At 42.0% G+C, this 24,415-nt stretch overlaps 1 protein-coding gene across 1 annotated transcript in view; it reads left to right on the forward strand.

Moving 5' to 3' along the window:
- The window catches only part of LOC149321290 (ataxin-7-like), a 129,528-nt gene that overhangs the window by 13,556 nt on the left and 91,557 nt on the right, over window positions 1-24,415 (forward strand). The window contains exons 3-4 of the mRNA XM_089518989.1: window positions 15,053-15,505; window positions 19,846-19,914. Coding sequence (XP_089375115.1) covers window positions 15,076-15,505; window positions 19,846-19,914 — 499 coding nt within the window. The 5' untranslated portion in view covers window positions 15,053-15,075. The remainder of the gene's footprint in view (window positions 1-15,052; window positions 15,506-19,845; window positions 19,915-24,415) is intronic.

Here is a 24,415-nt window from a genome sequence, read left to right on the forward strand (position 1 = left end):
GGGATCCTTAGCTAAATCAGAAACACAAAGAAGACCAACTCCATCAAGAACAGGTTATGATTTCAGTCCTGGGTGGCTACCCCATAGATTTACCCAACACAGCTTGTATTGTTTGTATTGTTCACCCTTTTGGTGATGCTTCATGTAGCATAAGGGAAGGAGCTACAACCAAGCCCTCAGGAGCCTGGCTAAAACTTCCTTCAGCTTAGCTGGTGGTGGGGCATGATGGGAATAGTAGCTCATTAGAACCTGGAGGGCCGTAGGTTCTCCACCCCTGCTCTAGAACAAGAGTGGCCCTGAGCTACATTTGATGGGATTTCACCAATGGTAGGATATTCTCTCACTTCAGTATTTGACTGTTTTCTGATGCCTTTTAAAATACTCTAGTATTTTTAGTTAAACCTTTATAGTTTAACACCAGCCAGCCCTGTTGTGGTGCCTTCCAGATATGTTCGACTGGAATTGCCGTCTTACCCAGTCAGCATAGCTATTGGCTGTGATATTTGCAAATGATGGGAATTTTAATTGAACATGTTTGAAGGATACCATGATATTTCATCAGTCAGGAAGGCTGAATTGCACTTTCATAACTGTGCTAAATAGACTTTTGCTTTTTGTCTTTATAGTAAGATAGTGAAAATTTTGATATCTTTCATTCAAATGTGCCTTCAAGTTAATGGTCTTATTTGATGTATAATGTTGCTTTCAAAAATTTAATCCTGAGTTAAAATCCCAAATGTGAGTTTTATAAGGCCACCAAAGAAATTCTTTTATGTAAAAACAAACAAAACAAAACCAAAATAAGAAATCCATAAACACTTCAATTTTTTTTAGTGGATGCTTTTATTTTTATTATGGAAGAAATAGTTCAGATTCGTAAATCAATGTGTTTAAAATGTTTAGGTGCATTAAGTATATTAGAAGAACAAAATAACAGAAGGAGCTGTTGCCTGTTATACAAGGAGCGCTGCCTGTTATACAATGAATGATGCTCATTAAGCATTCTGGCTTTTCCCGTAATTAGAACATGGCCAGTATATATATTAAAATACTCTGAAAGCAATCATACTAAAAAATAAAATATAATACAATATTCCAACAAATCACTTCCTCCCCAGTACAAGCTTAATTATAGCTCTTTAAAAGCCATCTTAGGCTACATCCACACTTCAGAAATAATCCAGTTTAATTACCATGGCTCAGTGCTAAGGAATTCTGGGAATTGTAGTTTCATGAAACATCTGCACCATCTCTGTCAGAGAGCTCTGGTGCTGCAAGAAACTACAAATCTCAGGATTTCATAATATTGAGGCATGGCAGTTAAAATGGTGTCAAATAGATTATTTCGGCAGTTATGAACTAGTTATGAACTAATAATAATAGTTAAGGTGGCTTAATGTAAGTTAAGGCTTTTGAGATAGAAAGCGGGAGAAAGGATTCTCACTCATCCTGATTATAAAGATTCTTTCATTCTTCCAAGTTCACTTCATGCATCTGAGGAAGTAGATTAAGGGGCTGTACATACAGGCAGCTCAACACTGCCCCTTCGGGCCTCAGATGGAGGCTGCAACAACCACATGTGCTTTTTTTTGCATCCTGGAAGGGGCATCAAAAGTGTTGTGGTGTGGCTTCATGACTCCCCTTCTGCGCAGCGTCATTTGGGCACAGAACCATGGTGGCACAGTGGTTAAATGCCTGTACTACAGCCACTCACTCAAACCATAAGGTTGCAAGTTCAGTACCAGCCAGGGCTCAATCTCGACTCAGGCTTGCATCCTTCAGAGGTCACTAAAATGAGTATCCAGATTGTTGGGGGCAATTAGCTTACACTTTGTAAACCGCTTAGGGAATGCTTAAGTGCATTGATAAGCGATATAAAAATGTACTTGCTGTTGCTATAATGACGGCCAGGCGGTAAGGACTTTGAGCGTGTGAATGCGTACATGCCGGCACAAAGTGTCAGTCTGTACAGCCCTCTAGTCTACTAAAGTTTATGCTACACTTTCTTTCACAAAGTTAGTCTCAAAGGTGCTACAGGACCCCTTTGCATACTTAATAACATAATTAGAAATAAAAATAATGTTTTCACAAAGATGACTTTCAAGCTAACAGGAACGAAATTAAAGATTTTTTCCCTATGTGCTTCCCTTGAATAAGTGAAACAATAGCTTAATAGCATAATGTGACCTATAAACAATGGCTTTCACAAAGAAAACTTCCAAAGTTACAAGAAGGAAATTAAAGGGGCGGGGAACCCATTTTTTCACACACCTCCTGGACAGGGACGTAGCCGGGGGGGGGGGTTCTTGGAGTCCGGACCCCCCCTTCCATTAGAAAAATGAATGGTGTGTGCTGCTGTGCCGCCGCACTCAAGCCCCATTATAATGGTGGCACTTAGTCTGCCCCCCCCTTCCTAAAATCCTAGCTACATCCCTGTCCTGGAGGTTAGCAACCCAGCTACAGGTTAAGAATCTTGGACTACACGCTAATGTACAAGGCAAACTATTCCAGTAAGACTTAAGGCGTAACATTATAATAACCACATAGAGGCTGTCTGAAACAGCCTCCGTATTTCTAGAACTACCATTCTGAGTAGCTAATGCTCCATCTGAATGACTGCTACATTCCTGTATGGGTCTTATGCCAGGAGTAATGTGGGAAATAAAATGAATGAATGAATGACAATTTGTTATATGAGCAGCTTCCCAACACTGCAGACTTTGGGCTTGTCTACATTACCTATAAACCCCAAATTTCCCCCAGGCTGGCTGTGTGCTGTTACACTATGTAGCTCCAAATCTCTGAATCGGGTCCAGACTGTTTATATAACACATGGATCTGATTTGAGGTTTTCACACGTTACCTTGCATTACAAATGCTTACTGTTTGCTCCAGATTTTCCAGAAAACTTGCAGCAAAATGCAGCAATGACAGGTAGCTGCCTTACCATGCAGTCTCTGCAAGCATCCCTGCCAAGTTGTTTTGGGGATGCTAGTCATACTGAGGTCAGAATGAGACTGGATGCCTTATTCTAACTTCCAAGTGACTGGTACCACAGGCTCACAGGAATCCTGTGGAAAGGCAGCCACTAGTCGCCACAGCAGGTAAGGGTGGGATTCGGCGCCAGAATACTCCAGGGCAGCCCAGAGTATTCTGGCAAAATCCCTTAGTTGTTAACTGTCATTGACTTTGACTTATGGCGACCCTATGAATGAGAGACCACCAAATCATCCTATCCACAGCCCCGCTCAGATCTTGCAGACTCAGGGCTGTAGCTTCCTTGATTGAATATATCTACCCACAATTAGGTCTTTCTCTTTTCTGTTGCCTTCTACCTTTCCAAGCATTATATTTCCTAGTGGGTCCTGTCTTCTCATTATATGTCCACAATACGATGGCCTCAGTTTAGTCAGCTTTCAAGGAGAGCTCAGACCCATTTATTTGTCCATTTGGCAGTCAAGGGTGTCCACAGAACTCTTCTCCAGCACCACATCTCAAATGAGTTTATTCTCTTCTTATAACCTTTCTTGACTGTACAGCTGTCATAGCTGTACATAGAAACTGGAAATACAATAGCATGCATGATCCTGACTTTGGTATTCAGTTACAGATCTTTACACTTGAAGATTTTATGTAGTTCTTTCATGGCTGCCTTTTCAAGTGCTAGTCTTCTTTTGATTTCTTCGCTGCAGTCTCCATTCTGATTAATGACTGAGTCAGTGTTGTTGTTGTTGTTGTGTGGATTCATATTATTTCCAATTTAAGGCAATTCTAAGGTGAATCTGACACAAAGTTTTCTGAGGCTGAGAGTGTGTGACTTGCCCAGCATTTCCCAGTGTGTGTCCATGGCCAAGCAAGGATTCGAGCCCTGGTCTCCAGAGTCACAGTCTAATGCTCAAAGCACCATACCATGTTGGCTCTACTGTATAGGAAATCTTTGACCATCTCAATGTTTTCATTGTCTACAGTTATTTAAATTATCTGTGGTCATTGCTTTAATTTTTCTTATTGTTCAGCTGTGGACCTGCCATTGCACTTTCTTCCTTGACTTTCTTCAGTAGCTGCTACATTCAAAAGGGGTTTCCTTGCAAAATGCTGATAAGCGTTAGCTATGGTGCCACTGCCGTTCTCTGAGAGATCCTGGACCAGTGTCACACAGCCCAGTCCTGCTGTTGCTCAGTAGCTGTTTGACACATTTAGTCTGGCTCCTCAGCAACAGCATGGCTGACATGGGGGACCCTACCAGCAGTGCTGCTACTGTCAGCATAACCTCTTGCCTCACAGGAGCACACTGTCCCAAAGCCTCAGAAAGGTGGTGCCGTGGTGGGAATACTCAGCCAATTGTTTTATTGATAGTATTTTGTTAATTTGATCCATCTAATGAAATCATTTAAAATATTTTTTTAAATCTCTCATTCTAAATCAAGTGTTGTCCTGCACAACATGATTTCTGAGCAATATAACAGTTTAAATGTCTCAATATATCTATTTCAGTTAAAAATTCAAAATATTCAGACAATACAGATTCTCAAGTGAAAGTGAAGTATTGTTATTGTTTGACAAATACAGCAATTCCCGCTTCATTCAATTTATAAGGTTTTAAGGCCCTCAGGATGGCCTTCTGGGCTTTTCTTTGAAAAACTGGAAATCATCCTTTTGATTTAATAATAATAATAATAATAAATTTTATTTCTATTTCCTGCCTCTCCCTGTGGATCAAGGTGGGATTACAACAAACCAATTATTCCAGCAATAAAAACATATCAAGTACATTCAATAAAAATAATAGCATATTATCAATACAATAAGGTTAATAAAATACAATTCACTTTAATAAAACATACAGTACTAATGGCGGTGGGATATTTTACAGCAAATTTGGTGGATAGGCTGTATATTTCTATTTTTTGCTGGGCTGTTTACAAGATTTTTATGCAGGTTCAGTTAAATTTGTCCTTGTAATGTGTAGCATTATTATAAAGTACCTAATAAATTCACTGTGGCCCGATTTAGACGGGCCTTTGCGGCGCCCCCGTCACGAGCTAGGGGTTGGCTGAGGACGCACCTTCCATATCGGCCTCACCCTTAGCACGTGACAGGGGCGTCAAAATGGCGGCACCCTATACACACGGGCGCCGCCATTTTGACATGACGGATGCCTACGTCTGCACATCCTAGCACCTTTGTGATGCCACAAGTGTGGCATTGGCGCATTGTGGTGTCACAAAGTCGCCGCAAGAAGAACCCGCTTTTTGCGGGTTCTTTTTGTTCTGCGACGGAGCTGCGTGGTTTGGCCACTGTGGCTCCCTTGGAGAGCAAACCAGGGCGGCGGGAGACCGCCCTTTTTGGGCAGTCTGTATTCCGTCTGTGTTTTCCTAACTTGTGGCTGAATTGCTTGGTATTGTCAAATAGAACATAGGGGAAAGGGGGGGGAAGCCTATGGAGTTCTGTTATATTTTACTGTCTATAACACATTGGTAGTATTTAGCATTATTTGCTCCATAATCTTTGTTTTGTATAAGTAATAATAATAATAAATAATAAAATATTTATTTGTATTCCTCCTCTCCCTTTTGAGGATCGAGGTGGGTAACAGCAGACCAATATAACAGTTACATAAACAATAATAAGATATTCCCTAACCTCCTTGACCCTCATTGTCAATAGTTATTAAATAAGCATGGGATTCTGCCAACTGTTTTTTCTAGACCGTTTGGGGTGTGCCATACAACAAGCCTATCAGCTGTCAGTAGAAATATTGGCAATGAATGTCTTCACAGTCATGCCAGGCCAGGCGTTGTTTCCTCAACCCCCCCCCCCCCCCACCAGCCCCAGTGTAGATAAAATAGTATTGGTGCTAAATACAGCCTTTTATGTCTTTTTTTTTTTTGAAAGGATGATATATGGAAAGATTATATTTTGATTGTGGTGCATTTTATTAATAGGAAGCCCAACAGAATACTTGTTCCTTAGTAAATATGGATAGAATTAAGCTGCACATCACGCTCAATTTGTGGGACTTATTTCTGAGTAAAATTGTTTATTATTAAGTTATGTTATTGCATTCTTTAAAAGATATTTAAACAAAATTGAGTCTCGCTGAAATTAGTGGCCTTTATTCCAAATTAACATATCTCAAATGGTGTTTTCATTAGAGAGGTGGGGTAGCAATTAGCAATTAGTTTTTTCTGTTTTTTTCTTCCCTCCTTTTGGGATTTCAGGAACTATTTTACAGTACAGTTGGTCCTCCATATCCATGGAAATTTTGTCCATGGATTCAAGCATCCATGTCTTGAAGATATTTTGAAAAGATATACATTCCAAAAAGCAAACCTCAATTTTGTCATTTTATATAAGTGACAACATTTTATTATCCATTATACTTAATGGTACTTGAGCATCCACGGACTTTGATATTTGTGTGTGTGTCCTGGAACCAAAGCCCAGCAGATACCAAGGGCCTTCTGTATATTACTGCAGACACAAGTGGTATCCCTGTGCTAGGAACAGTGTTTTTAGGGTTGCCTGTTAATCACATTGTAATCTGGTAGATGTACATAACACCTCCTGCAGTTTCACCAAGGATTGTGGGATTCATCTCTCTGAACACACAGTGCAACTGTTTGCTAAAATATTTGTAGACAGCATGGTATAGATTCATCCGGAGATGACAAGATAAAAAACCAGATATTCTATCTCAGCTTTATCTAACTATTACTAAATTAGAACACATTAAGACTGCACAAATATAGCATGCTATTTCTAATGCTAATATAGAAGTATACAAATATAGAAGAGTCAGCCCAAAAAATGTTGTTGCTGAGATGAAAAATAAGATCTTCCCCCCTCATACAGTAGCTGACTGGAGTGGCAGCTACAAAATGCCCTATACCACTCATGAAGGGAGCAGGCCAGCTTACTAGACACAGGTGAGATTATGTGCTACATGCAACTTTGTTGTTATTTTGTTAACTGCCTTCAAGTCAGCTTCGACTTATGGCTATCCTGTGGATGAGACATCCCTAAGATCTCCTGTCCTCAACTGCTCTGCATAGCCTTCAGGCTCATAACCATAGCCTCCTTGATTGAGTCTATCCACCCAGCATGCGGTCTACCTTTTTTCCCCCTACCCACTACCTTTCTAAGCATTATTGTCTTTTCTAGTAAGTCATGCCTTCTCATGATGTGGCCAAATTATGACAACCTCAGTTTGGCCATCCTGGCTTCTAGAGAGAGCAAAGGATTGATCTGTTCCTGTACCCATTTGTTTGTCTTCCTGGATGTCCAAGCTATCATTAGCACTCTTTTCCAGCACCATATTTCAAATGAGTAGATTTTCTTTCTGTCAGCTTTCTTCACTCTCCAACTCTCACATCCCTGCATGGTGCTGGAAAATACAGTACAATGGTTTGGACAATCCTTACTTCAGTGTACAGTGTTTTATTTTTGCTTTTTATTATCTTGTCTGTTTCGTTCGTAGCTGCCCTTCCTAGTCTTAGTCTTCATCTGATTTCTTGTCTGCGGTCACCAATTTGATTTATGCTTGATCCAAGGTATGGGAAATCTTTGACTACTAATTTCATTGTCTTCTAGATTAAATTTATAAATCCTCCATGGTAATTATTTTTAGTTTTCTTCGTGTTCATCATTAACCCTGCCTTCACACTTTCTTCTTTGACATTCTTTAGTAATTGTTTCAAGTACTTGAAGTATTCTGCTAGTAATAAAGTATCATCTGTATATCTTGTATTGTTGGTCTCTCTCCAATCTTCACTCCTTCTTCCTCTGAGTCTAAGCCTGCTCTATGTATGATATTTTCTGCATCTAAGGTGTACCAATAGGGTGATAACATGTAACCTTGCCTGACATCTTTTCCAACTCAGAACCATTCTGTTTCTCTGTATTCTGTTCTAATGGTAGGTTCTTGCCCTGTGTAGAGGTTACACACACATGAAGACAATCAAATATAATGGTATACCCATTTCTTTGAGAGCCAACCGTTTCTTCATGGTCTATGTAGTCAAAGGCTTTGGAGTAATCTATAAAGTACATAGTAATTTTTTTCCTGCAGTTCTCTAGTGCACTCCATTATCCAGCATATTTTTTGCAGTGTGATCCCTAGTGCCTCTTCCTTTCCAGAACCCAGCTTGCACCTTTGGAATTGCTCGCTCCATATATGGTAGAAGTCTTTGCTGCAGTATTTTGAGTGTGGCTTTTCTTGCATAGGAAATTAATGCAATGGTCCTGTAGTTACTGCAGTTTTTTATGTCTCCTTTTTTGACTTCCATCAAACTAGAATAGTTAAGATGTAAGGTGGAACAGTGTCATTATCCCCCACCCCAGCATCTTCCCTCTTCCTCATTCTTATGATAAGCTTGCCTTGAAAGTTGCTCTTGTAAAGTTTGCTTGTGCTGTGTGTAAAGGGCGGATCCAGACTGATTGAAAACTCCCAGATTTTGTTCCTATTCTTTCTGATTTTATACTTGGTTAAAATAAACTGATTTGAGGAGCTGATATAAAATGTCTCTGATTGTACTAGGAGATGACAGAAAATATTCTGGCACAATTAAAACATGTATGCATTTCCAAAATACAATTGGGGAAAAACAGGAACAAAAACATTCTAGTCTTTCTGGATGCACCCTGGGATATATTGAGCTATTGTTTTGAAATACCATGTTTTATGTAATATTTTCAGTTTCTTTTCTGAACATTATAATATGTAATATTTTCAGTTTCCTTTCTTAGCATTGATAAGACTTTCTCTGTGTGTGCATCTATATATCATAATTCATCTTAAATGGTAATTAGACTTTTGGAAGCACTGAATAGACTAGATCTTGGTTAAGAATATGGCTTTGATTTTGTTACTTAGATTGTTTTATATGTCCTAAATTAGAGCAACCAAGATATTTCAAATGGCACTTAAATATGTCTGTAAACATAAGATGAATATTTTTAGGAATCAGAAAGTGTGTGGGTGGGTGGGTGTGTTTAGTCTATACACTTAAAACATTTAAAAATATATTTGTGTATCAATTTTCCCAAAAATGCAACAAAATTCCTCCACTTCTGTAAAGAGTAGAGATAAAAAATTTCAGAAGTATTGAAGTCATGGGGGAAAAAAGTAACTTTTGGAGGAATGAAAAAATGCAGTATTAATACCTTTACAGATTAAAAGTTAGTTTGCTACTTTTAGAACATAAAATACATTATCTATAGCTTGGTTTGTTATAAAATTATCATGCTTTGTATGTTAAAAATTGAATTTATTCAGAAAATAATTACAAATGGATTACATAGTTGTGACCTGTAATGAGCCCATGAATAGAAATTAATCTATATTTGCAGTGTATGAGACTCAAGCAATAAAAGAGTAGGAACAGAAGAAACCTTCAACATTGGTATAAAAAAGAAAATTATTTTGTCTCCTCTAATGCTCCATAGTGGCAAACAGCTTTAAAGCATTCATTCATATAAGAAGTATAAAAAGGAAACTAGGACTAGGAAGTTACAATGATTTTATATGGTACTTCAACCAATAGTTTTTAGTAACTAATATGGGGGCACTGGCATTTTCTTTTCTAATGTGCCAGAGGCCAGTGTCACATTTATGGCCGTTGTCTAGAACTGTTTCTTTCCTTGAAGTTCACTTGCGTTGGTACTGGAGAGCTCATGCACAGACATTGATCTGTAGACTACCAGTTTGAATGGTTTTATTTATTTATTTTGTATGCTGCTTTTCTCCCAGAATGAGACCCAGACTGGTTCACAGAAGGAGATCAATTAAAATCCTCCAGTACAGTTTTTAAAACATTTAAATTAATCACAATTAAACCAATATAAAATTATTTTAAAACATACAGAAGATAAAAAAATAAAACACAGATCCCAATAAAAAAGCCTCCCTGGTCCAATTACATTATAAAACCTGCTTAAACAAAACATAATTTGCTGGCCAGAAAAGGAAAGCAGGGTCAGCCTAGCTTCCTGCAAAAGGAATTCCAAAGGGTGGAAGCAGCCATTAAGAGGGCTTTCTCTTTTGTCTTCACCAAGCCAGCCTATGATGGTGGTAGGACTGACAGAAAGCCTTCTCCTGATGATTTTAGGGTTCTAGCATGTTTGTATGGGTAGATATAGGCCCGGTCCAGACAGGTGCAATAGGAAGCCCTCATCACGTGCGAGGGGCAATGCTTGTAGACGCCCCTCGCCCCTCACACGTGACGAGGGCGTCAAAATGGCAGCACCCTGTACAGATGGGCACCACCATCATTACATGACAGACGTCTAGCGTTCACATGTCGCAGCACCATTACGATGTCACAAGTGTGCCATTGGCGCATTGCGGCATCATAATTGCACCACAAGAAGAACCCGCTTTTTGTGGGTTCTTTTTGGTCCGCGGGGAAGTCCTGCGGTCTGGAGGCTGCAGCTTCCCCATGGACCAAAGCTAGGCACCAGGAGACCATCCTTTCTGGACAGTCTGTCCTGCGCCATAGTTTCTCAAATAGTCTGGACCTAAGCAGTATAGGGCTTTATATGTCATGACCAGCACTTTGAATTGTGCCCAGAAACAAACCCAATAGCCAGTGAAGCTGTTTCGGCAAGGGAGTTCTATGCTCCCTATAACTGACACTGGTCAGCATTCTGGCCACAACATTTTGCACCTGCTGAAGTTTCCTAACAGTTTCCAAAGGTAGCCCCTTGTAGGGTACAGTCGACCCTTGGTATATGTAGAGGATCCGTTCCTGACCTCCCCGCAGATACCTACATCTGTGGATGCTCAAGTCCCATTGACCCCAATGGTGGGAGCAGCCACATAGCTGCTCCAGCATTGGGGACAATGCAACTGAAGCCCTCCCTCCCTCCTTCCTCCCCCTCCGAGGCTTCTGCTCCAGGCTTGGCTTCAGTGGTAGAGGCTGAAACCCCTTCGGCCAGAGGTAGCCAGAGCTGGCATCGGTCTCAGAGCCCCCCTCCCCAGGCCTGACACCCAGGAAGGAACCTCCAGGCTCTGAGACCCAAGCCCTGGCTCCGGCTCCAACCCTCTCTGGCCAGCAGAGCTCCAGTCTTGGCCCCCAAAGCCAAGCCCAGGGCAGAAGCCTTAGAGCGGGAGGGCAGGGGAAAGAAGGGAGGGAGGGAGGGCTTCAGTTCCGTGTCCTCAGTGATGGCATGGTTGCGTGCACATGCCATCATTGAGCTTGCCATCCATGGAACCACACGTTCGCGGATACCGAGATCCCACTGTGGTCCAAATGGGATTGTAATCCAGGCATGTGTCACTGTAGCCAGATCTGACATCTCAAGGAAAGGGCACAGCTGGCATACTAGTTTAAACTGTGCAAATGCACTCCTGACCACTGCTGAGACCTGGACATCCAGGCTCAGAGATGAATCCAGGAGAGAGGTGAGAGCCGGTCTGCCTTTTAGTTCACTTGGGAGCACATCTGTCTTGTCTGGATTAAGCATGGCTGTACTTTGTTTTATGTAGAAGTTATCTGACCAGTTATGTACGGTCACTTTTAGAAATCATGTAGGGGTAATAAATATATTAACATCTTCACTTATTTATCATTCTAAAAGAAAATATTTCATAATCAAAATTTCCATTTTTCTGAAAAAAAAGTTTCTGTAACAAACAAGGTTTTATTCCCCCCTCCAAATTTTTCCATTCCCCTCCCCCAGACTTTCTTATCTGCTTCAGAGGAATGCTCTGATTCAGTGCTCCAAATTCAGATTCAGTGTGCCAGACATGCCAGGCCTCTAAGATATAGTAAAATGTAAGGACATTTCCATTCCAAATCCCCTCCCAATTTTTCCTTTTTATTGACTCAAAATAATTTAATGTGCTGGTGGTGGGATGTTTCCTTAACTTTGGTTTATAGGCTTTTACATTTATACCAAGATAGGGAATCCCCTTAATATATCCAGACTACTGTCCTATGTACATGTGAACCTTCCAAAAGTCACTCAACCACCTGAGTACAACAGGTATATATTTGTTTTGTTCTTTTTATTTATTGAAATATCTACTGAAGATCTACTAAAAATCTCAAAGTTGTGTATAATAAAATATACTGGACCAAGTTAAAATAATGTAAACAATAAAATGAATTTAAATGGACCAAAATATATTACACAAATTAATAAATTAAAATTAGACAGATTAAAACTGCTAAAATAGTTTAAAACAGTTTGAAGTCATGTACATGAATGGTTTTATATGAAACCAATTAGGCCCCAAAAGGTTTAGTAAACAACCATGTGTTCACTGGACACCAGAATGACATAAACATTGGTGCCAGCTAAGGAAAGGATATTCCATATCTGGGGCGCCACAACCAAGAGGGCCATATCCTCCCGAACCATATTGCCTTGACTCATGGAACGCAAAGGAGGGCTTCTTGAATAGGTCTTGACCTTCGACAGGCATATATAGGGAGAGGGCTCCTTCAAATATTGAAGCCTCAATTCATTTAGGGTTATTAGATCCTAGAACATTGTTGTTGTTGCTGTTGTGTGACTTCACATTGTTTCCAACTTATGGTGACCCTAAGACAAACCTATCATTGGGTTTTCTTGGCAAGATTTGATCAGGGTAGGATTGCCACTGCCTTCCCCTGAGGCTGAGGGCATGTAACTTGCCCAGGTCACCCAGTAGATTTCATGGCTGAAGGTGGGTTACAATAAAAGGAAATACAAAACCTGCACAACAAATCATCAGATACATAGTCCCCAACACTCCACCAATATCAAAGAAAAACAAATATAGTAATATTGGTTATATATAATATTTAATATAATATAACTATATAATAATATAATATTTAATATCATATTAAATACATTTTGCAAAGATTCCTTATGCCCTGAACTGATAAATATATAAACAGGTGCTCCCCAAACTGTGCTCTTTATAAGGGCTTTTGGACTTCCGCTCCCAGGATCCCAGGCTATTGGCCAACATGGCTGAGGCTTCTGGGAGCTGAAGTCCAAAATCTCTCACAGGGCACAGTTTGTGTGCCACTGATATAAGAGAACATTATCTGTACTCCCTTTCAGAGGCGTTGCTTGTGTTTTATTATTAGTTTTATGAAATAAAGAGGGGTTTTTTTTAAAGGCAGAAGCCCACTGAGTGATGCTAGGGAATTCTGGGAACTGTAGTTTTGTAAGACATTTTAGCCTTCTCTGTCAGAGACAGCTCTGGTGCCACAATAAACTACATTTCCCAGGGTTCCCTAGCACTCACTGAGCCAAGGCAGTTAAAGCGGTCTCAAGCTGGGTTATTTCTGCAGTGCAGTGTGTTTGGGACCATGAAAGGGTTAAGCAGACAGACTCCCACTGGTTGTTCTCTTCCTGAAGTTTCAAACCTTTTCCGGAGGAGGGAAGCCACGCATAGCATGGAGCTGGGGGCGTGTTGCCTTTGCACAGTCAATGTGTCAATCTCGGCCTCCATTCATGATTTTGACAGATGCAAAACCCAGCGTTCGCAGGGGCTGGGTGGTCCTTCCTTGCCCCGCCCAGCCCCGCTTGCCGGCATCCGATTGGCGGACGGAAAGGGGCGATTTGAATATTCAATGAGCCCCTTTTAAGGCCAAAGCCGGCGGGTGACATTTGTGAAAGGAAGGTGTCCGCGGAGGAGGAGGAGGAGGAGGAGGAGGAGGAGCCGGGTCCGTTTCCTGCTGGCTTCCTCTCTGCAGCCTCGGTGGCTTGACGCGAAAACTCTTAAGGTGGGAAGGAAGGAGGGCGGGGCCTCCTCTTAAGGTCGTCCAGGGAGAGAGGCTGAAAAAGACGCAGGCTTACATTCTAAAGAGACAAGGCACATGCTTTGAGTGCTGGACTGGGATGCTGGAGAGCAGGGTTTCCAATCCCGGCTCAGGCCTTGGCAAGTCACACTCTCTCAGCCTCAGGGGAAGGCAAAGGCAGGCCTCCTCTGGCTGAAACCTTTTCAAAGCAGAAAACCAGGATGCCTTGGGGTCGCCCTAAGTGGGAAGCCATGGGTGCCAGGGAGGACTGGCCTTTGCCCTAAATCCGTCTGGGAGGAAGGAAGGACTTCTTCCAGGCAGCACTTCCTTCTGGCTTGAGAACTGCACCCCAAACCTTACTCCTGTGTAACCCATTACAGTGGCAGAGGAGCCCTGCATGACAGCTTCCTTGACTGCCCAGCTCTCGCGCCCGTAGCTAATGGCAGGGAGTACAGCACTTTGGATGAAGCGGATGAGAGAGAGGTCTTGTGGCACCTTTACACACACTTGACCTTCGCCAAAAGGCCGAGAAGCCACTGCAGCACCTTTGAGACTAACTGCAAGAAAGAAATTGGCAGCGTGAGCTTTCCGAGGCTTCAGGGTTATTTGCCTTTAGAGTTGAGGATCTCGTCCAGCTCACCCTAAATGCATCTGTGGAAGTAGGCTGGAGTCTAGCAATGCCCTTGCTGCCAACTTCTGCCTTTCGGTGAGTCTCAGAGGTGCTCCAAGACCTCTCCATATATTGATTCCACAGACTAACAGGGCTATCTCTCTCTCTCTCTCTTTGAGCACTGCCCCTGCTTTTCCCTCCTGTGCCTATCTCTTCCCATTCTGATTCCTCTGCTGCCGCCCTGCTCCGTCCTCCTTCCCCTTTAAGAACCTTCCGAGGGACTCCCGAAAATAACCCGACTTCCTTTCTCCCAACTTTCGGGGCTGGGCCAAGTGGCAGGAAAGGGAGGAAGGACGGAAGGCAGGCAGAGAGGAGCAGGAGCCAGCAGCTGAGATGGAGCCTGGAGCGGGGAGGCTTCCTGATGACCCTCCATCCTGTTGAGGTGAATAGGAGACGAGAAATAGCCCTCTTTGGCAGCGCCTTTGACTCTGCTATGGAATTCTGGGAGTTGGAGTTTGTTGTGGGGCCCGGACTCCCAGAATTCCATAGCAAAGAGTCAAAGGCGCTGCCAAAGAGGGCTATTTTCTCGCTAGGGACGCAGGCCCTTTACTTTGGCATGTTTGTGTTTGGAAGTGGGCTCTCCTCCGGGAGCCTCCTTAAGAAGCCACCTTAAAAGATGACTTTTCTGCTTGCATTGTAGCGGCGGCGGCGGCGGCGGAAAGAATGTCGGCGCGGGCCGCGGGTGACGTCAGAGGGGAGCAACGCAGAGCGGCGGCGGCGGCGGCGAGCAGGCAGCAGCAGCAGCAGCAACACCACCAGCAGCAGCAGCAGCAGCAGCAGAGGCGGCCCCGGCCAGCAGGAGGAGGAGGAGGAGGAGGAGGGCCAGAGAGCGGCCTCTGCTCCAGCGCCAGCACCACCACGACGCTCTCCATTGCCACCGTCAGCCCGGCCGCCGCCGCCGCCACCAGCAGCAGCAGCAGCAGCAGCAACGCCGCCACCCCCCCTCCCAACAGCGCCTCAATGGCGGCGGCGGCGGCTGCTGCTGCCGCTGCCGCTGGTGCTGGGGAGCGGCGGTGCCTGCCCAGCCCGGAGGCCATGCTGGGGCAGCCCTGGAGCCACTGGGTGGACGCGGCCAAACTTCACGGCAACGACGGTGAGCAGCAGCAGCAGCAGGAGGAGGAGGCACTCCGCTTTCAGGGATTGAAAGGGGGAGGGAAGGGGACAGAGCGGGAGGAAGGGTCCTGGGCAACCCACCCCTCTCCTCCTCCTCCTCGGGGTTCTTCTCCTGGGAGCCCTTGATGCCGCCACCACCACCATCCCCTCCCACGACGATTAACTTGTAAGCCCCCCTGAGCCAGGCATTGGGGCCCTGCTGTGAAATGCTACTAGTATTTCACTTGGGGTCTCTCCCAACCCAGTGGTTCTAGGGACTGATGGGAAAGGGGCGCAAGAGACAGGCAGGGTCCCTTAAAGAGAAACTTTAATCTCAGGAAAGAGAGGGGGAAGAGGCCATGGCTGGATCCTCCTCCAAGGGTTCTCTGTGGGTCCTCCCCCTCTTCTCCTGGGACCCCTTGAGACCACCTCTTATCTAAAGGACTTGATGCCACCAACCTCCTAAGATCACTAACCTATTATCCCATCTGAGCCACACAGGGTCTTTCTTGCCAGCCCAGAGAAGATCTCTTTTGGGGTGCTTCGATTGTGTCTCCCTGTATGGCAGGGACTGGGGCTAGAAGGCCAGAAGTGCAACAGAGTGGCAGGGTGCCTTAAAGAGAAGCTTTATTCTGAGTAAAGGAGGTATAGGAGAGAGATGGGGGCAAGAGGTCATAGCCAGACCCTCCTCCAAGAGGTTCTCTGTGGGTCCCCTTCTTCTCCTGAGACCCCTTCAGGCCATCTCTTATCTAAAGACTTTGCTGCCACCCCCACCCTCCTATGATGACTAACATGATCCCACCTGAGTCACACAGGGAATGCTAGGGAATGCTACTGGTATTTCACTTGAGGTCTCTTTCAACTCTATGGGTCTGTGAACTGATGGAAAAGGAGCACAAGAGAGAGGCAGGGTCTCTTGAAGAAAAGCCTTATTCTGAGTCAAGGAGATATAGGAGGGGGGGGGAGAGGTCATGGCCTCCTCCAGGGGGTTCTTCTCCTGGGATCCATTGAGACCATCTTGTGTCTAAAGACTTTGCTGCCACCCCCACTCTCTGATGGCTGACTTGTTAGCCCACCTGAGCCATACATTGGGACCCTGCTGGGGAACACTACTGGTCTTTCACTTGCCAGCCTAGGGAAGAACGGGGCCAAGTCAAGACACGGTGAAAAAGGAATGGAAGAGACAGGCAGGGTCCCTTAAAGAGAAGCTTTATTCCGAGTAAAGGAGGTATAGGACAGATGGGGGGAAGAGGTCGTGACCAGATCCCCCTCCAAGGGGTTCTCTAGTGGTCCTCCTCTTCCCCTGGGACCCCTATCTAAAGAACTTGATGCCACCACCACCTGATTTTTAACTTACAGTATCTTACCTGAGCCACACATTGGGACCCTGCTGAGGAATGCTACTGGGATTTCACTTGGCAGCCTAGGGAAGAATTGGGCCAAGTCAAGACATGGTGAAAACCAAGTGTAAGAGAGAGGCAGGGTCCTTTAAAAGTTTTATTCTAAGCAAAGGAAATATACAGTAAGAGAGAGAAACATGAGGGATCCTGATAATTGGCCAGGCCCCCAAGGGGTTGTGAGGGATCACTGTGGGTCCCTCTCCTGCCTGAGTTGAATGGGACCCCTTGAGAACACCATTTATCTAAAGAACCTGATGCCACCGCCACCTGATTATTAAGTTATTATCCCACCTGAGCCACACATTGGGAGCCAGGTAGTTGGACTGGATGGCCCTTGGGGTCTTTTCTAGTTCTATGATCCTGTGGGCCAAGCTAAGGCAGATGAAAAAGAAGTGCAAGAGAAAGGCAGGATTCCTTAAAGAAAAGCTTTAGAGGCCATGGCCAGCAGCAACTGGTCCTCTGCGGGAGGGGAAGAGGTCCCAAGGAGGTAGCCCCAACATTTTAAATAAATAAGTGTCCCAGGTTGTGAGGAAGGGACAGTAGGCAAGAAAAGTCAGGTTTATTTCAGGTCCACTGCCACACACACACACTGGCCAGCCTCAGGAGTTTATCTATGTGTAGCATTAAAAAACCTACTGGGTGACCTTGGGCAAATCACACACTCTCAGCTCCAAAGGATAGTAGTGGTAAACTGAAGAAACTTGTAAAGAAAACACCATAATAGGTTCATAAATGACTTGGAGGCACACAGCAATAACAAAAATAACAAGAAATGTAATCCTCAGAGCATTTGCAATGGCAATCCATCTCCCCCTCCCCCAAGAAACTTGCCAAGAAAACTCTATGATAGCTTTGCCTTAGGGCTGCTATAAGTTAGAAATGACTTGGAGGCACATAACAACAGCAGCAACAACAAAGATAATCCTCAGAGCATTTGCAACAGTGGCAAACCCCCCTGTGAAGAAACCTGCCAAGAAAACACTGTGATTGGTTGAATTGCCTTGGGGTCATCATAAGTCATACAGGAATTGACACAAGTAATCTTCTCTCAGTGCATCTGCACTATAGAAACCGTGCAGTTTGAGACCACTTTAACTGACTACAGCTCCATCCTACAGGATCCTGGGATTGTAATTTGGTGAGTCACCAGTCCTCTTGGGCAGAGAAGGCTAAAAGACCTTGTAAAACTACAAATCCCAGGATTCCATGGGATGGAGTTACAGCACTTAAAGTTGTATCAAACTGTGTTGTGTTTACAGTGTAGATTTGCAGGGCATTTCCTGTTTCTTAGGCCTAGGTATGTGTCTTCCCTGCTTTCTAATGCACATCTCAATTCGGTCTGGTACCTCATTGACCCACGTGACCAAGAGAGTAGTTGCACATTTCCAGGTGTGGTTTCTGTCAGAGATACATTCGATTTGGCATTTTTTGTTTGCAGGTGTGTGAAAGCATCTAGTCTCTCCACCTTAAAAAAAAAAAATCTTATCAAGCAAAAGAACCCATTCATGGTGGTCCCAAAAGGGTTTAATGCAACTTGTTCGTAGATATGGTTGCTGTTTTTAACATTACCGTGGCTGTATGTCCATGCCATGCTGTCCATGGTGAAAAATCCTGTAGGCCTCCAGATGCTGAGATGCTGCTGCCCATGTTTCTCACCAGTGACTGTGCTAGATAAGGCTGCTGAGTCTTGCAATTAAACAACATCTGGCAGGCCTCATTACCAGTTTAGTACACCATGAGTAGGTCTTTGTGCCATGTTTTCTGCCTGTCTCTTATGCCTGCTTTCATTGTTAGCTATAGTTTATTGTATTATGGGAATAATGTATTGCTATTAATATTAACTGTAGTTAATTTTAAAAAAGCAACTTTTTCAATGCTGACTTGCTTAAACCAGCTATAGTTTGTAATGCTAGCCAGGAAGCTGTGGATAATTTAAAGAAGAAGCTTCCAAACTCTTACTCCTTAGCTGCATGGGAGCTGGAAAGGCACAAAAATGTTGTGTCAGGGAAGAGGCTAAGCCTCTTCTACATTGTGCCAAATCATTGTTTAGCATAATGTCCGAATGAGGCCAATTTACATTCACTGGTATGTTTCTGCCATTCATTCTCATGACACACATGATATTTGAAGGATTCACTGGCTGTGAAAAGTATTCCAGGATACTAATACACACAGGTATGTGTGTGTGTGAGAGAGAAAGACACGTACATATTGAATTGCATGTTCATATCATTTAGGATCATGGCATGTTCGTTAATTAATTTATTAACATTGTTTGTATACTAGAAGATATTGGGGCAGTGTACAAGGTAATGAATAAAATGAATTATCCTAAAAAAGATAACAGCCCTAATTAGAAAGCAAGCAAGAACAGTTTTAAAAGATACTAAAATCATTGACCAACTTTAAAATTTCTAGAGAAAAAAAATTAGTTTAATAGCATCACTTTCAGCTGCTCTCTGGGGAGGGACCTTTAAAGGGGGCACTGGCACAGAGAGGCTCTTCCCCTTGTGACAGGATAATAAACTTATCCTGGCATGGGTGTATATAGAAGAACCTCTAGCTATCTTAGGATTGGGCAGGTTGGTATGGAAAAGGCATACCTTCCTGTATGTGTGTCCTAAGCAATCGTTTGATTTATCATGTGGGCTTGTTACAGTAAGTATGTGCATTTGAAATGCAAACAAAAAACTTTCATAGCTTGTCTTTTTACTTTAAATTGGTTTTGTCTCTCAAATGAATTCATGCTCCTTTGTTTATGTGAGATAGGGGAGAGGGTCTGTGTTGTAGACTTTTCAGGCAGGTCTGTTTTATATTTGTTATTGCACTGAATGTTTTAGATTTGAAAAACAAAAAATGGCTTTTTCTGTTATGTAGCCACAACTCTGTAAGAACTGAAGAAACTAAAGCCTTTCTTCTATCTGTTGTCATATTTACACAGGAGCAGCCTTGGAAGAAAGCTTCAAGGAATATGGGAAAAACCGAGAAGCAATGCGACTCTGTAGAGAAGGTGGGTCTGGTGTGCAGAGATGTCCTGTTTTATAGGACAGTCACCATTCAGCCATAGAAACCCACTGGGTGATCTTGAGCAAGTTGCACTCTTTCAGTCCAGAGGAGGACAAAGGCAAGTCCACTCTGAACAGATGTTAAGAAAACCCCATTGTAGGTTCGCCTTAGGGTTACCATAAATCAGAAAAAATGAAGGCACACAACAACAACAACAACAGTTAAATGTATGGCTACAGAGGAAGTGTGTGGTATGACCTGTGTCTTTCTGAAACCATTATTGTATACTTGTTTAAAAACTTAAACCAGCATGTCAAATGACCATAATGTATCAAAATATTGCTTAGTTTGGTGGGAAAAGTTAAACATGAATACAATACAATACAAGGAGGTTGGTGTCGTGATGCGTTCATGCACTGACCCAAATCTTGCCTACAGGCTTAGCTCTCTGATTTTTGAAGGCTCAGAGTGTTTAGTGGACGTCATGATTGCTTTTGAGCAGAACTCTAAGCAGGGATATCAACTGTTTGTTTGTCTTGCTTTGTAGGAATAAAGGAACAGATAATGGGGCCTGTCACATTACAGAATTATAGCTTTGTGATTCCACTTCAACTGACATGGCTATGTCCTATGGAATCCCGGGATTTATAGTCTGGTGAGGTACTTGAGCTCTCTACCTGTGAATTCTAAATGCCCTTTCCTAAACTACAAATCCCAGGATTCCATAGAATGGAATCATGGCAGTTAAAGTGGAATCATAACACTATACAGTAGTTGTTTAGTGTGAAAGGGTCCTTAATAATGCAAGAAGAACTCTGATGTGTCAGACCACAGCCTATCCAGTCCAGCATTATATTTCTGACAGTGGTCAACCAGACATGTGTGGGCACTACCCCTCTCTCAAATTTGCCCTCAGCAGCTAATAGTCAGAGGCATGCTTCCTCTGACACTGGCGGTAGTTTATAACCATCATGACTATTAGCCATTAATAACCTTATCTTCCATGAATTAGTTCATTTCTCTCTTTAAAGCCATCCAGTTCAACAGTTGTATCTATATTTTGTGGTCACGCATTCTGTAATCTAACTATGCCCTATGTCCTGCATCTGGTCTCCTCTAAGACTTCCAGTACTGAGTTTCGTAGAAGGATCTTGGATTCTAATATTACAAGGAAGGTAAATGTACAGCAGGGGTACTGGAGAGTTGGGTTTATGTAGGTTACCAAAAAACACTGTAAAGTGGTTAGCTGATGCACATTTTCTTACTTTATCTTTCCATGTTATGTCTAAATCAATCATTGATGACATATTGACAGCTTGAAAGAAACAAAGAACCAACTCTCCTCAGTTGTACTAAAGTTGTTTTGTTTGTTTAGTTAGAGACAGTTTTATGGCTACTCAGAAAATGATTACTTACAGTTAACATTTTGACAAAGTATTTAGGAGTATTTTAGACCAGTGTTTTGTCTTTATGTTGTGCTTTTTGAGACATGGTAGCTGTCAATTGTGTAAATTTGGTTTAAATGGCTGTGTTTGGATCTCTCAGTTTAATAAGCTGGGATATGAACAAACCTTTTGGACTCACATACAGCTCATTTGCTCTTCCTTTTGCGTGTATGAGTTAACAAGCCAGTACTACAGTTCCATTTCATCCGAACCAGGAAACACTGCTTAGAGATTTCAGAGCAACCAACTTCAAATCTCAACTTGTTCCAAAGCTGTAAACCATAGTTTCCTCATTCAAACAAAATGGGAGCCTTTAATAAATAGAGGACTTCTTAGTTTTTATGTTTACATGTATGAGAGGCAGATGGTTTGCAGAGATAATTAAATTGGAAAATGGTGGTGCAAACCTGGCCATTTGAACGAGCAGTGTAGCAGTCATTGGAAAGGGATGAATCCGTTTATTAGCTACTTCTGGATGTCATCTAAGGGTTAATGTATAGAAAGGTGATACAGCTGTGCGTGTTGGCAAAGTTGTGACAAATATATACATGTCATTCTTGCTTTGTTGTATGCACTTGTTTTCAGGAAGCACAATTGAGACAGATGATTTCAAAGAATTTCAATTCCAAGGAAACCTGTCCAGTAGCATGTCAGAATTGAAAGAATATCTGAGGAACTTTCGGGAATAAATGGCTAAGGTCACTGGGATTCATGAAAAAATTTGCTAGTACTACTTTTTTAGCCTGTCATTGCTATGGAAAAATCAATGCACAGTGTACATGGTTCTGCAGTGTACGTGGGTCCTTCTGTCCCTTCATTTTCATCACAACAATTCTGAAAGGTAGTAACTTAATGAGGAATTTGAGGAAGGGACAGGCAGACAGGCCCATCATATATCCCTATGGACTTTGTGGAGCTGAGTGGAGATTTGAATGTAGGCCTTCTATCTTATTCTTATTCTGTAGTGTTAATGACTGTCAGTGTTAATGACTGATAAAGCAGTGGTGTGGGGAGACAAAATTTACACATCTCTGTGTTACTTGTTGGGAGTTTTCTATCATGACAACAAGCACTAGCCTATATAATTTTGAAATATTCATTTTGAAGTTTCAAGCAAACTTACAAAGTTCTGTTTAACCAGGAAAATAACATTTTTATGCAGTTTATAAAAGTACAAAATAGTAATTGAATGAGATGAGAGTATATACCTCAGGCAAAGTTTTATTTAATTAATGGAGTAAAAGAAGTATCAAGAGTGGATTTTAATGGATTATTTAAGACACGTACACCAGCTTTCAGTACTAATTGAAAGAAAGTAGATGACTTCAGTTTGCCTGTTTTTTGAGAGGTGGAGGATGAGTGATATATCCTAGCCCATATGCAAAGAAAGAAAAAAAGACAGAAAATTTAATAAGTAATGTTCCATGAACAAGATTCATGTATTTTAAATACATAGGTTTATACTTTTCTTTACTTCTATAACAGGGTTGTATGATTTTGTTGAAACTGATAGGCATCCCATCTCCTCTTAATGGATATATGCTAAACTAAAACCACAATGAGGACAAGAGTTGTGATTTTTGAATTTAGTACAGAGCCAGCATTGCATAGTGGTTTGAGTGTTGGACTACGACTCAGGAGCTTAGGGTTTGATTCCTAGCTCAGCCATAAAACCCAATGGGTGACCCTGAGCAAGTCACACTCTGTCAATCTTAGGGGAGGGCAATGGCAAACCTGATCTGAACAAATTTTGCCAAGAAAACCCCATGATAGGTTCACCTGACACTCTCCGTAAGTCAGAAACAGCTTGAAAACACACAACATATGCACACAGAGAATTAATACATAGTCCTGTATACTATTTGTATGCATATAGAGTTTATATATATGTAGCAATATAGTTTATCAGCAGACAGTTGTTAAAGTAAAGTAGGCATAATTATAATTAGAATATCTTATGCTTGAACTAAAATCTTGTACTTGTTGCCTTATTGGTTGTCTTTCCAACTCCATTCCAAGACCAACTTTACATAATAGGTTACAATCTAACCATTTAGTTTATCATAGTATATTTTGAAATGATACAGCTTTGTCAGTTGAGTGACTATACAAATATTTATGTTTTTAAAGAATTAGAATTAGTGCTGAGAATAAAATAGCAGAATAAGATGTCTGTGCAAAACCAGTTAACACCTTGCCTATTTTTGCGATTGAAAAGTGACATTTCATGTCCAAAGAAAAAAGGTTCTTAAATGTGTTTCCTTATGGAGAGCGCTGAGGAGAGTATAGTTGTAAACCATTTTCCAAATTTTCCATGTAGGTTCTGAAAGGTTATAGTATTTTTAATTCATCAACCATTAACATAGTCAATTCACCAAAGTCCAAAATTGACCATATGGGTGGCTGAGATAGTGGCACCTTTGCTTGCTGATGGTTCAGTGTACACAAACTTTGTTTCATTCACAAAATTATACAAAAATATTATGTATAAAATTACCTTCAGGCTATGTTTATAAAGTGTGAATCTATGTTTATAATGTGTGCATAAGATGCACAGAAGCATGCAGCTTGATTTTAGTAAAAATGTTGAGGATATGATACTAACATCTGCTTCCTCATATATGTTTTGGAACTGGAAGATACATTCCAATAGCCAATAATGTTTACACCATGTAAATTAGTATGAATTTCCTTTTATACCTGAGGGAACTGGACCTGAAAGTAACTTTGACTCAGTTTTCCTACTAGTTTCTGCAGCTTCTTGGCCAAAGTTTAAAGAGCTGTCTGGGATTCCTTTAACATATTAAAACACTTTAACACTGTGTCCCTACTGTAGTAGTAGTTTTACACAATTAAATGATACGGGTTGAGTCTCCCTAATCCAAAATGCTTGGGACAGAAGTGTTTTGCATTTCATTTTTTTATTTTGAAATATTTGCATATACATAATGAGGTATCTTGGAGATGGGGCCGAAATGTGAACATGAAATCCGTTTATGTTTTGTATACACATTATAAATATAGCCTGAAGGTAATTTTATGCATAATATTTTTTTAAAA

Source organism: Sceloporus occidentalis, unplaced genomic scaffold, assembly GCF_023333645.1.
Source record: "Sceloporus occidentalis isolate IW3139 unplaced genomic scaffold, rSceOcc1.0.p SCAF_1, whole genome shotgun sequence".
Classification (NCBI taxonomy): domain Eukaryota; kingdom Metazoa; phylum Chordata; class Lepidosauria; order Squamata; family Phrynosomatidae; genus Sceloporus; species Sceloporus occidentalis.